The sequence below is a fragment of the Thermothelomyces thermophilus genome, chromosome 1 (genome assembly GCF_000226095.1).
Source record: "Thermothelomyces thermophilus ATCC 42464 chromosome 1, complete sequence".
In the NCBI taxonomy this organism is placed as follows: domain Eukaryota; kingdom Fungi; phylum Ascomycota; class Sordariomycetes; order Sordariales; family Chaetomiaceae; genus Thermothelomyces; species Thermothelomyces thermophilus.
In genome coordinates, this window is record NC_016472.1 from 10000001 (window position 1) to 10011190 (window position 11190).

Sequence of the window (11190 nt, forward strand, 5' to 3'; positions counted from 1 at the left end):
GCTCCATCTGTTCGGGATGGGCTGGTTTGTCCCCGGTAGCCAGGAGATGGGGCCGTTCATCTGGACAAGCTCACCAATGGACGAGCATCCCGGTCCACCGCTAAGATAGATCAGGATCTCCTTGTTTTGACGGGCCACCGGGTCGGTCGAGGGAAAAAACCAGAAGTATAGCTGACTACTGGTGTCATTGCCGATAGGGAGAAGCCCGGCGTAGGACTCGCCCACGTCGAATTCGACAAGCGGTATGGCCGAGCCGTTGACAGCGAACCCTTGGATATGTCAGCAAATCGGGTTGATCGCCCTGGCCGACTGGCTTGCCTTACTGCTTGACCGTTCATTGAGGAACGGCGACTGTGTCCAATCCGGAGCCGGCCCATACCTCATATCGAACGCCCGTGACTTGTGGTACCCAAACACGGATCCCAGGTACGCCAGAACGACCGACGCCAAACTCCACCGCATCATGTACGTGAGGACGGACCGAGACTCGGAATGAAATTCGGCAGCCGTCAGCCTGGTGTCCTTGGCATGATCAGAGTTGCCCTTTACTCCTTCACAACGGTGCTTGCGCGCCCGTGTCAAACCGGTACCCTCGACGCTTCCCCCGGCCGGTGCTTGTATTGATATACCCGCTTGTGCCTGTTCCAGCTTGGGCCCCGAGACCCTTGGTGGCGAATTGCGCTCGAGCACGCCACTAGCAGGCGAGTCCAGACGGTCAGGACGAGAGATCTGAATGGCAAGATTCCTGTCCTCAGACTCCTGAAACGGCCGGCGTGGAGTATGACATGGCGACAAATCGTGCGTAGGAGAGGTAGGTACATTTGGTGGAATCTTGACTGACACCTTTGGGGCGGTATCTTGAGCCTCTTGGCCTGCTGTTGCCATTGTTTTTGCCCTTGGAGCCTGTCATTCAACAGCAGGGACAAACAGTTAACAGAGGGACGAATGGCTGTGTGTTGAACAAGCCAGGCTACGAGTCCTACCGTAGCACCTCTGGTTTCTGGCCCACAGGAGCTGCTCTTTTGGAAACACATACCCCGGATGGTATGAGACTCCAGGCAGGCAGATACGTACTTACATAGCAACACTCTGGAGCAGGAGCGATCAAAGATAAACGGGGCCATATTTGCTTTGACCGCCTTGCGCATTCCCGATGCGTAGAGCGATTATGACCCCTGAAATCAGGGGATCGTCACGCCTGGGCGCAATGACGTGAAGAGCAAGACCCGGTCGTGCCACCGGCGCAAACGCATCGAGGAGGTCAAGGCATCGATTGTTCCCATGGAACCGGCACATTCCGACCAACACCTAAGAAGACTCCGAAGCTGCAAGATGTGCAAAAAATAAACAACATCAGGGGTACCTGAACAAAAAGGACCAGGTACAAGGAGCAAAAGGTTATGACAAGAGTGGGATTCGAACCCACGCCCTTTCGGACCGCCAATTCAGAACCCTGAAGACGGCGCCTTAGACCGCTCGGCCATCTTGCCTCGGTGCTGCCTGTTGAATATTCGACCGGGAGGAGATCTTAGGTAGACCAGAATTGAGAGACCCATATCGTATTCTCCCATTCCCCTCCTCCTCTCCTTAGCATACAAGATCTGTAGGGGTGGAATGGTTGGCATCACAAACCCTGGCGACCGCACATTCTTGGCATTCAACTCCTTCCATTCCGCTTTTCACTCCATGCGACAGGCCCGAAGTGCCATCTGCAAAACTTCAATAATTAATTACTGGAACCCCGTGATCCGGTCGAGCACCCACAGTAACAGCCTGCCATTCCAGAGAAGGTCGAACGCCCTGGCTGGCTGCCTGGTAGTGCGCGTCAAGCGTGTTGATTCAAATATAGAGTGATAGTTGTCTTCCCTGTCTGCCCGTCTCCCCTCGCCTTCCCCAGCGTGCCTCCCCCGCCTTAACGGCACTCCAACCCTTTAAAGGGCGGGGGGGGGGGGGGGGGGTTGGTTCCAGTGTTCAGGGTCTCCCAACACTCTTTTCCCTCTGTTTCACAAGAAACTAGCGAGCTCAGCAAATTAAGGGCACTCGTCTGGTGGGCTAAAGCCTCCTGAGGACCTCGGAGTGTAATCGAAGAAATCGCCGCGCAGACGCTGCTATGGCGTCCTAAGCATGCTCGCTTCAGAAACCATTCTTCTTGAATCATCAGCGCTAAAACTATCAGCCTAGGCCGTCTGGAGATTCCTTGCACAATGTCGCCTTTCCTTCTTGACGAAACGGCCGCCAGATTCCCAGAGGCAGACCACTCGCAACGCTGACGAACCCCGTGTGATAAGAATCATTACGTGATCTTAGTATCTCCATCGGACCGTTGTTAACCACCAACGTCGTCCGAATATGAACCCGCGAGTCAATCCCAGTTTCATGCAATGACAGAAGCAATGCTGTGGCCGTTCCCCGCAATCATTACAGGATCACGGGAGCTTTCAATTCCCAGTCCTTGTCCAAGACAGGGCGAACGAATAGCCTATTACTTCCTAGCCGAAGGACGATGACAGACCAGGACTCCGGCTTGAGGCACTCTCGCTTCCAGGCGATCGTGACAGAGTCAGTGGCGAGGTAAATGGCCCGCGCGTGCTCCGTGCCCGAACTGGAGTCTGACTGCTGGATCCAGGTTGGATCTGAGCTTGGGGCTCGCTCTGAGTCTGCGCTGCGGTTGGAGTCCCAGCTTGTGTCATACTTTGTCTCTGAGCCTCGATGAGTCTTTGATGGCCGTCTGCCAAGCTCCCTGTCCCAGCCCAATCCCTCGCGTCAGTATAAGCCCAGACCGGACCCCGACTCTGATCTGGCACCGACGCTCCACCTCTTTGTTGAGTTCGTGTACCTCCTCCATCCCCACTCCCGCCACGGTTCTCACCACTAACCGTGCAAGCCCGACAGCACTACCCGGACGGAGGCGTGGCAGCAGGAGAGGGAGCAAGCGGAAGCGCACCCTGTGCGCCCCTCGCCATAGGCGGGTCCGACCCCATAGAAGCGTACGATGTCTCTGCCCGGCCACGGCGACTAGTATGGCGCCCACGGCTGTAGGTCGACGATAAACGCGCACCAAGTTCAAGAGAAGAGGACGATAGAGGCGAGCTCCCCTCCTGCGTACCCCCAGAAGACTGTGAACGAGGAGAAGACTGGTTCCGTGGTGCTACCGGTCGTATACCATGTTGCTGCTGCCCCGGAGAGGGCCAAGGCTGCTCAAGACGCTTGGGTCGAGTTGTCGACCGGGAAGAGCGTCTAGCCGGGTAAGATGGGCGAACCGAGGAAGAGGATGCTAAGCCTGATGGTGGCGCAGGCCACCTGACGTTGGACGTTGCGTAGCCATGCGTATGGCTTAGGGGACTGTCTTGCAAGAGAGAGTGAGGGTAGTAGTACGTCGGCTGGTTCGGACTAATCTGAATCACAGGAGGCTGCGGCTCGTTCGGCAATCCGGGGTGGTTCTGATGCTGTATATCGATCTGGGACGGAGCCGTAGCATGAGTGGATGGAATAGAAGCTTCTCCTCGCGGTGCACTTCGTCGATGGAAGACACGATCGCGAACTCTGCGCAGCCGGTCGCGCCATTTTCTTCCAACCATGGTAGAGGACTCGCACTCGCCGGAACGGGAGCGACGGTGACCGTGGAAACCGAGGGTCGAGAGAGCCAGCGGACCACTGTGGCAATGTCGTCGTTTACCTGGCGGTAGACAACGGGGATGGCGACATTGAGCGAACGGAAGATGGCGGTCTCAACCAAGCCGCTGGAAAGCAGCCGAGAACACGAGACCGCTTTCGGCACCCATTGTAGGAGGAAGTTAAGTCCGAGACGACAACTGGCAGGACGAGTGTTCTTGCCTCGACTTTCCCGTACCTTGCCGCCACACATTGTCCCGGGTCAAAAACTGGGCTAATAGGAAAGAGCAAGAGAGCGGCCCCGCTTGCACGTAAAGGCAGCAGGTTCATTGTCAAGGCGTCAGAAGAAACTAGCTCGCCATCAAATTAATTAGCAACGCGCTCCCGGGGCCAGATCTCAAGTCAAAGCATACCTCGGTCCTCTGGCTCGGCGAAGCGAGCACAATGTTGGTAATGTCGAAACTCGTCGTGCCCAACTTATTAATGCAACAGCTCGTTGAGGGCAGGTGAGAACAGCGACAAAAGAGAACCAAAAAAAAAAAAAAAAAAAAAAAAAAAAAAAAAAAAAAAAAACCAGAGAAATATTTGACATAAAGAACACATCCCCTCGCCCGAACGGCCAGCAAGTGAGGCGCTATAGCCAATCCAATGATGCCGATTCCGATTGTTTTGTAGATACAATCTGTCAAATAGGATAGCAGCAAGCGTCCCAAGGTTTCTTTTTTGCACAAAACCCCGAGAGTAGTAGGCTCTCACTGACAGAATGGAAGAAAATAAGCTCCACAACACCTTGTTGAAAACCAGCCAGCCATGCGTGATCGGACCCCAGCAAAATACCTAACCGGAGAGCTCCTTTACCCGAGCAGCAAGCAAATACTACCGCACCTCAGATCTCAAAAACAACGGTCTGCCCGGTATATACCGGGCCGACCCCGTCACCCCAGATCCCCACCACTGAGAGCAAGAAGCCCAGCCCGGCGAGCGCGCCCCTCACGACCTGCTTCTTGAGGAAGTCCTCCACTTCCGCCCGGACCTCCTCCCCGTTCACGTCCGCCACATCCTCGCTGTCCAGCTCCTCGCCAACGCTACCCTCGCTGTGCACATCCGACACGCCGGCGCCGAGCACCTCATAACTGGCCTCCATCCTCGCCCTGGCCGCGGCGCGCCTCTCCCCCTCTCTTTGCTTCTCCTGCCTGGCGGAAGTCGTCGACGACGGGCGGGCGGAGCCCAGCGCAAACAGGTGCGGTGCGACGAAGTCGGACGCGGCAAGGTGCGAGCTGAGGACGAGCGCCGAGGCGTAGAGCAGGTAGGGGTGGCGGAGCGGGCGCGGGGAGAGCAAGTAGGCGAGGGCGAAGGCCGAGGAGGAGACGACGGCGAGCGAGCGGAGGTGGCGTGTCGCCGAGGTGGTGAGGGTGTCGAAGGCCCGCGCAGCGGCGCCTGCGGATGGAAGAGTCAAGAGCGCGGGGATGGTAAGAGAAGAGAGGGTGTATGAGAGGCCCTGATGAATGCGACCGTCAGCGTCAGTGAACATGAGGGATCCCAAGATGTGTGGCCGCCGTCCACGCTGTCCGGAATCATGCCACGCGGGGAAGAAGAGGCGCAAAGATGGAAACGCACCGTCAGAAGACCGAGCGACACGGTGCCGACAAACTTGAGCACCGAAACGCCCCTCGCGGCCATGGTTGCAATCGTCTGCCCGTTTCAGACCGATGATTTGCAGGCGTTGAGCTGGCGATGGAGGTAAATGGAGCTCGTCAAGATGCCCGTGGTTTGTTGGCGAGAGTTAGGTGCTCCTACCGATGCTGCCGGTGGGCAGCGGGAAAGGAGGGGCGGATGATGGCCTTGGCGCTTCGGGAGCGATCTTGGGCGCCAAGCCGGGGCCCGCTGTGCTGCGTCATAATGAGCCAGGCGACAAGGGGTTGATGGGAACCACCGGCAGCCCTAACCCTCCACTTTGACCTGTTTACTATCCTTAAGAAGAAAGTTTTGTGCAGAATCGAACATCCCTGTAAAAAGGGCAACGTGCCAGAGTGGTTAATGGGTACGCCTCGAAAGCGTATGGCTTCGGCCGCAGCGGTTCGAATCCGCTCGTTGTCGATCACTTTTGCCGGTCTTGGTTTCTGTGTTGGGGTTCCCCCCTTCCCCCAAACGGGAAAGTGTCGTCCGTCGCGGCATGATGACCTTTCTTTTTGCAAGAAGCGCCAATCGGGAATACAGCAAACCAGAGGAGCATGAGCGGTGTTGTGGGAGGGGCCTAGAGTGAACCAGGGTGCGTCAACCTGTTAGAATGAGCTTTGCCTTAACCATCGCAGACCTTCGACAAGACGCGGATTCTCTCTATTGTTGCAAGGCTTCGCGTTGGCTGGCGTAGACGGAGGATTGCTTGTTCTCATTCTGCTTGTTGTCCAATGAACATTGCAGGCCCTTTATATTGTCAGAGAGTAGCACTGAGGCTTCGAGCCGGTGATGAAACGCCTACTCCACGTTCAACCGCCAGAGCCCATCCCCCAGGTAATGTGTTTCCTCCATCACAGGTCCCTTCCCTATTTCCTTGATCTCCTTGGTCCCCATCTTCAGAACTCCAACGGCTGCGGCCTCCTCTTTCCCTTCGGCCATGACCACAACCGGCTCCCCTTTCTCTAGTTCCCTGCTCCAATGTCCGTCTTCATCCGGGCCCTCGTTTGGCACCTTGACGCCCTCCTCTTCACCCTCTTCGCCCTCGGTCCCCTTGTTCTCCTTGCCACCAGCAGCAGAACCACCAGCAGCGGCATCCCGATCCACCGGAATCGGCAACCTTCCGCCCTTGCTCGTCAAGCCCGGCGCCATGAGCGTCGCGCCCGACAGCACAAAACGGATCGCGCCACGGTCGATGCGGACGGTGGGGAAGCAGTGCGGGAAGCGGTGGACGAGGCGCAGGTGCGGCAGCAGCACGCCGTTGTCCTGCTGGTAGACGAGCGGGTTGCCATCAATGACGTACAGCGAGACGCGTTCCGGAAGCTTGATCTGTTCAAGCGAGTGTTTCTTGGGCAGCACCTCGTCGATGTGCGGCGCTAGGAGGGGGTACGTCGTCAGGATCGACTGCCGGATCGAACGCTGGATCGAAGACTTGAGCTTTTGTTTTGGAGAGCCCTGAACCCTTTTGCGCAAGAGTAAAGAAAAATCAGCTCCTGTTCGTGTCTCCTGTCTGCGTTTTGGTATGCGGGAAGGAGAGGGCAGGCTCAAATGACTGAAGGGCCGGGAAGCCGGGCAGCTAGGTAGTTGAAGCTTACTCTCTTTTGAACATGGTGGATAGCGGGGAGAGCCGACACGCCTCTCTTGCGATATGTTTAACAAAATGTTAGTTTCGCCCACGACTCTTGATCGACCTCGTCGGGTGTTCGCAGCTCCCGGTTGCCCCGCGATTGTTGCTCAATGGAGGGGAAGCACAGTGCGGGCTGCCAAGCTTTTGGCGGGGTTTCGAGGCCCACCAGCCAGAGTACCGTCACCTCGAGCACCTACTTGTCGAAAAGATAGATATGATGTCCTTAAAACTCAAGAAGCTCAGAGTTTGCTAGAAATGTGGGCTACTACTGCAAAACAGATCTCTGATTTGATGTGCGGGATGCGTTGTGGATGGGGCTCGCGTGCTCAGGTGCCCTGCTGTAGACCGTCGTTGTTCAGGTCGCTCCATTCTTCGGCGTCTTCCGAGGTGCACGCAGTACTCCGTGCTCCATAACCTCACCACGATGACCATCACGTTTCAGTATCTAGAGCCTTACATCAGCATTATTAGGTGCCGAACGCAACAGCAATATGAACAACTAGTTTAACAGATCAAGCCTTGTCCGTGGTCGATTTGTTTCCCCTTCCCCCACCACCTTCTCCAATTCCTCTCAACCATGTGTCACATGCGAGACAGTCCCATCCTCAGTCACATGAACATTAAGTCTATCAGGGCGAAAGTCCTTGGTAACAATTGCGCCGGGGGGCAGTACGCGTGTTTGCGGGGGAAGGTCTGTCTTGCAGAACGTCTGGTTGCAGCCGCAGGTGTGAGCGCAGATTCAAAAACGAAGACCGAGTGTAGCCTGCAGCGGAAGAAACATGTCTTACCGTTTCGGAGGAAGGCTCCTCTGACAACTTTTTGCCCACGAGTTTGTTTGTCCACTCCTGTGTCTTATTGTCCTCCATATTATCGGCTGTAACTCCGGGGACGACGAGAGGCATGTCGCTGGTTCGATGCGGGATTCGAAAGTGGTGACCTGTTGGTATCACGACGTAATGCGCAAAGACTGCAGGAAGTGTGCGTGTCTGTTCTGCGAAATGCTGTGTATGACTTGATTCAGGTCACGGAGGCTGGTGGGAGCCGCCGAGCTGCCGCTTATAATCTCTCGGCAAGTAGGAATTCTCAACGGGTTCCTGATGACGTAACATCAACCACTGTGTGGTAGCACTGCTAGCAGAGCCTCTGCTCGAAGCGCAACCCGAGCCGCGTCATCGCACACAAAGCAGGACTTTGCAACACCATGCTCGCCTTCATAGTCACGTCCTGTGAATAACTGGAACAGAGCAATAAGAAAAAGGTGAACGAATCACTAGCAAAAGTGAAAGCTTGATTTCGTCCAGGTTCGAACTGGAGACCTTCAGTGTGTTAGACTGACGTGATAACCAACTACACCACGAAACCAGGAACAGTTTATGTTCATGGTAAAACTTTGAAACCTATATAGTCAAGATGCATTTGACAAAACTTCGTGCCATTGGATTCGAGAGGAGAGTTATAGAATATTGAGCAATATACAAGTTTCAAAACACTCTTCCATCAGTTCTCTCCCTTGTTCCTAGGATTAGCGTCATATAAGTCCACCGGAATCCGTGACGGTCTTGTATGTCCAGCCTAGAGATGTGGTAGTAGCTGGAGGAATCTGGTTATTTTCTCTTTCCCATATTTTCACCTAATTAGACGCTATTGATCAGAATTTCTCCTTTCTTTTGATACCATTGATTCTTATTGCTTTACTTCCACTTCTTCTCTTACTCTGTCATACTTAATTATAAACCTCTCTGAGGTGAGTGCTTCGAGTAATTAAGGCACCGTAGTATGCTATACCGTTTCACGCTTTAAAGGATCCTGGTACTACCCAGAGGTAGTACCCGATCTTCCTCGATTTAGGCATGAGATGGATGAAAGGGACGAGATGGCAGCGCAACATGGAAAATAAGGCCATGTGCCGGCATGGCATGTATTTCGCGAAGGAAACAGCGTTCCTGCTACCTGGTGGAATGAACAGTCACTGCGCGGTCTTACATGGAACGCGCTCACCACCCAGTTCATGCGGCTTCATGGCGTATAGCGATCGCGTAAGTTAATATCGAAGTCTTGGGTCAGCGAACGGCACCGAAGAGAGGGGTTAGGCACACATTGGTAGCGACGGGTCTCAATAGACTACAATAACCATAAGTAATAAGCGTAAAGTCCCAATATCAGTATTTACCGACCTTCCTGGTCACTTTCATGCAAGGCGATCGGCATCGCAATCGGGTTACCAGAAGTTGTAATGACGGCAGCCAGTTGACGCCAGTGTGCTTGAACATACAGTTTGCTGCAGAAGCCTCCTTGCTAGGCCTGGATGTGGCCACCTCCAGGAAGAATACCTTATGCAGTCCTGCGGACTGCTGTAAAACACCCGGACAGATTCGCGGCATGAAGTAAACAATGTGAGAAGCCATATCTGAGTTGAAGAAACGGCACAACGAACGTCTGCGAATACCTGCAAAGAGCGATGCGAGAGGCAAATGAGGCATGGAAACTGCCCCGGCTTTCGTCGCATAAAATGACCATTCCCATCTGTCTTGTGCCGGATTCTGACCTAATCTTCTCGCCAGTTCATTTCTCTAGCCCCGGGTAGTCACTCTGATATTCTCGCGTTCAGGTCCAGTTACTGGATTGCACCTAAGTAACCCGCGAGCTAATTCACCTGTGACAAACCACTCATCAAATCCCACAAAGTGCCAGTTATTCGCGAGCCACGCGACAACTCGTCCAACTCGCAAAATGGTGAAGCGCAGCGCTTCCGTCACCCGACACCACTGGTTGGCTGTCCCTGTTCATTTGGCCCCTTTAATGGTACTAATGTTGACCTTTGCCAGTCCGCAATGCCGCGCAATTGCAAACCCCCGTTGTGTCAGTCAGCAACACTTCCTCGTGTGCATGGTTCATCTCAAGCTATATCCCCGATTGTCTCATTGGTAAGAGGTCGAGTAGCCCCATCTTCCCTTATTATCCGAGCCTTTAGTACTCTAACCAACGATTATCTAATATCTCCTAGTGTGCAATGCATAAATCAACTCAGACGGAGGGAGCAAGAGGAACGCAGACAACGCGAGGAAGCCAGGAAATCCCAGAAAAACGGGCCGTTACGGGCAACACGCCAGCGGTCCATTCCGTCCACTGGACCTGCCTTGGGCGAAGAACCCGCTACGGCTAAAGACCTAGGCAGCGGCGGCTCCCGGGACAGCAAGGCCGGGCCCGAAGACGACATCCAGGACAGCTTGATGAGATTAACCATTACTGACACACAATCGGAGCGAGCACAGCCACTCAACACTCCTCCCACGCCCAACAAGCCCCCAGAAGGGTCTACCGCATCGGACTTGTCCTTGACTACTGCCGCTGCCGGTGTCTCGGGGTCCCAGAAGCTGCCGAAGGCCGTTGATCGCCGCCGCCGCCGCAAAACTAACAACCAGGGCGGTCACCGCATCGGCAATGGTTCTGGCCCTTCCGGTGACCGTCGACGTCCGACAACAAAACGGAACAAGAACGCCAAACGTCGTCTTGGCGCAGGGAGTCATTCCGGTCGTCAGAAGGGTGGCAGGGACTCGACAAGACCGACCATGAGCCTTCAGCCGCTCTCACCAAAGGCACTGTAAAGCAACGCTCCGCCCCCACGAAGTGCTCTGCCTTGCCTAATACGAAGAGTGACTTTGGCGGTGCGTGACCGACACGACATCGCGACATTACGGTAGGGAAAGGATAGGGCGTTTAGCCTTGGAGATGCCTCGAGAGAAACCCGTTCTGCTGCCATTCCTGTTTCGAGCTCTGGCAGTCTGTTTCTTTCAACGAGCTTGCTGGGGTATCGGGATATAGCTGGAACTCTGCCCTGCATTGGTCATGCTCGTCAGCTGTTCTCCCATTCTCTACTTGTTCTCTATCATCGCCCTTCCGGGACATGAGTTCGGTATTGAGATAAGGGGGAAGGGAAAGAGGAGGCTTTTTGGCCGTTTGCGGGAGGAGGAGATCAACACGACTCAGTATTCGCTATGGTCGGTGTTTGTAGGGTGCACATATGATGATATCACGGCTTCCAGACATCCATAACCAGGCGTTTGCGATGGCGTTTCTCTCTCTCTCTCTCTCTCTCTCTCTCTCTCTCTTTTTTTTTTCGTATACATATACATATATGTAAGAAGAGCATGAATTTGTACTCAGTCCAATCTCATGTTTTCTTATTCCCTCAATTCGCAGCCCTCTGGCTGTTGATCAGAGGCTGAAACGCATATCTGACCACATGACTTTTGCGCTGCAGACTTTGTCCTGATGAC

The 11190-nt window shown here is 54.5% G+C and overlaps 7 protein-coding genes and 3 non-coding genes across 10 annotated transcripts in view; 3 read left to right on the forward strand and 7 right to left on the reverse strand.

The window, feature by feature from the left end:
- Positions 1 to 462, reverse strand: part of MYCTH_97448 (uncharacterized protein) — a gene marked incomplete at both ends in the record, with an annotated part of 2137 nt that extends 1675 nt beyond the window's left edge. Inside the window, 2 exons of the mRNA XM_003660782.1 lie at positions 1 to 178; positions 332 to 462. The exon at positions 1 to 178 is cut by the window's left edge and continues 595 nt beyond it. Coding sequence (XP_003660830.1) covers positions 1 to 178; positions 332 to 462 — 309 coding nt within the window. The remainder of the gene's footprint in view (positions 179 to 331) is intronic.
- A 939-nt stretch (positions 463 to 1401) lies between these two features.
- MYCTH_t24 lies at positions 1402 to 1490 on the reverse strand. The gene has a single exon. It is a non-coding gene; the product is annotated as a tRNA-Leu (tRNA).
- Positions 1491 to 2503: 1013 nt separating this feature from the next.
- Positions 2504 to 3241, forward strand: MYCTH_2124533 (uncharacterized protein; the record flags this gene model as incomplete). The annotated part of the gene is made up of 5 exons (XM_003660783.1): positions 2504 to 2559; positions 2627 to 2655; positions 2715 to 2826; positions 2893 to 2947; positions 3020 to 3241. 5 exons carry the CDS (start codon positions 2504 to 2506, stop codon positions 3239 to 3241), a joined length of 474 nt encoding a protein of 157 aa, XP_003660831.1.
- Positions 3242 to 3400: 159 nt separating this feature from the next.
- On the reverse strand, positions 3401 to 3942 carry MYCTH_2108207 (uncharacterized protein; the record flags this gene model as incomplete). Its single annotated transcript, XM_003660784.1, has 2 exons — positions 3401 to 3812; positions 3851 to 3942. The coding sequence occupies 2 exons, from the start codon at positions 3940 to 3942 to the stop codon at positions 3401 to 3403; spliced, it is 504 nt and encodes a 167-aa protein (XP_003660832.1).
- Positions 3943 to 4185: 243 nt separating this feature from the next.
- On the reverse strand, positions 4186 to 5439 carry MYCTH_2299571 (uncharacterized protein). The gene is made up of 2 exons (XM_003660785.1): positions 5230 to 5439; positions 4186 to 5110 (listed from the first exon to the last, which is right to left on the reverse strand). Exons 1-2 carry the CDS (start codon positions 5290 to 5292, stop codon positions 4499 to 4501), a joined length of 675 nt encoding a protein of 224 aa, XP_003660833.1. The 5' UTR covers positions 5293 to 5439; the 3' UTR covers positions 4186 to 4498.
- A 189-nt stretch (positions 5440 to 5628) lies between these two features.
- MYCTH_t19 lies at positions 5629 to 5709 on the forward strand. The gene has a single exon. It is a non-coding gene; the product is annotated as a tRNA-Ser (tRNA).
- Positions 5710 to 5856: 147 nt separating this feature from the next.
- MYCTH_2299573 (uncharacterized protein) lies at positions 5857 to 7023 on the reverse strand. Its single transcript, XM_003660786.1, has 2 exons — positions 6882 to 7023; positions 5857 to 6748 (listed from the first exon to the last, which is right to left on the reverse strand). Exons 1-2 carry the CDS (start codon positions 6893 to 6895, stop codon positions 6088 to 6090), a joined length of 675 nt encoding a protein of 224 aa, XP_003660834.1. The 5' UTR covers positions 6896 to 7023; the 3' UTR covers positions 5857 to 6087.
- Positions 7024 to 7345: 322 nt separating this feature from the next.
- Positions 7346 to 7815, reverse strand: MYCTH_2086920 (uncharacterized protein; the record flags this gene model as incomplete). The annotated part of the gene is made up of 2 exons (XM_003660787.1): positions 7346 to 7610; positions 7702 to 7815. The coding sequence occupies 2 exons, from the start codon at positions 7813 to 7815 to the stop codon at positions 7485 to 7487; spliced, it is 240 nt and encodes a 79-aa protein (XP_003660835.1). The 3' UTR covers positions 7346 to 7484.
- A 386-nt stretch (positions 7816 to 8201) lies between these two features.
- MYCTH_t23 lies at positions 8202 to 8275 on the reverse strand. Its single transcript has one exon. It is a non-coding gene; the product is annotated as a tRNA-Val (tRNA).
- A 1469-nt stretch (positions 8276 to 9744) lies between these two features.
- MYCTH_2124537 (uncharacterized protein) lies at positions 9745 to 10518 on the forward strand (the record flags this gene model as incomplete). The annotated part of the gene is made up of 2 exons (XM_003660788.1): positions 9745 to 9776; positions 9942 to 10518. The coding sequence occupies 2 exons, from the start codon at positions 9745 to 9747 to the stop codon at positions 10516 to 10518; spliced, it is 609 nt and encodes a 202-aa protein (XP_003660836.1).
- Positions 10519 to 11190: the final 672 nt, after the last annotated feature.

What these genes read in the sequence shown, in the direction of transcription:
- MYCTH_2299571 (XM_003660785.1), bottom strand. Translation starts at nt 5,292, where the DNA reads ATGGCCGCGAGGGGCGTTTCGGTGCTCAAGTTTGTCGGCACCGTGTCG. An exon ending in TGTCGCTCGGTCTTCTGACG is followed by an intron (nt 5,111 to 5,229) that starts GTGCGTTTCCAT and finishes CGCATTCATCAG; the next exon opens with GGCCTCTCATACACCCTCTC.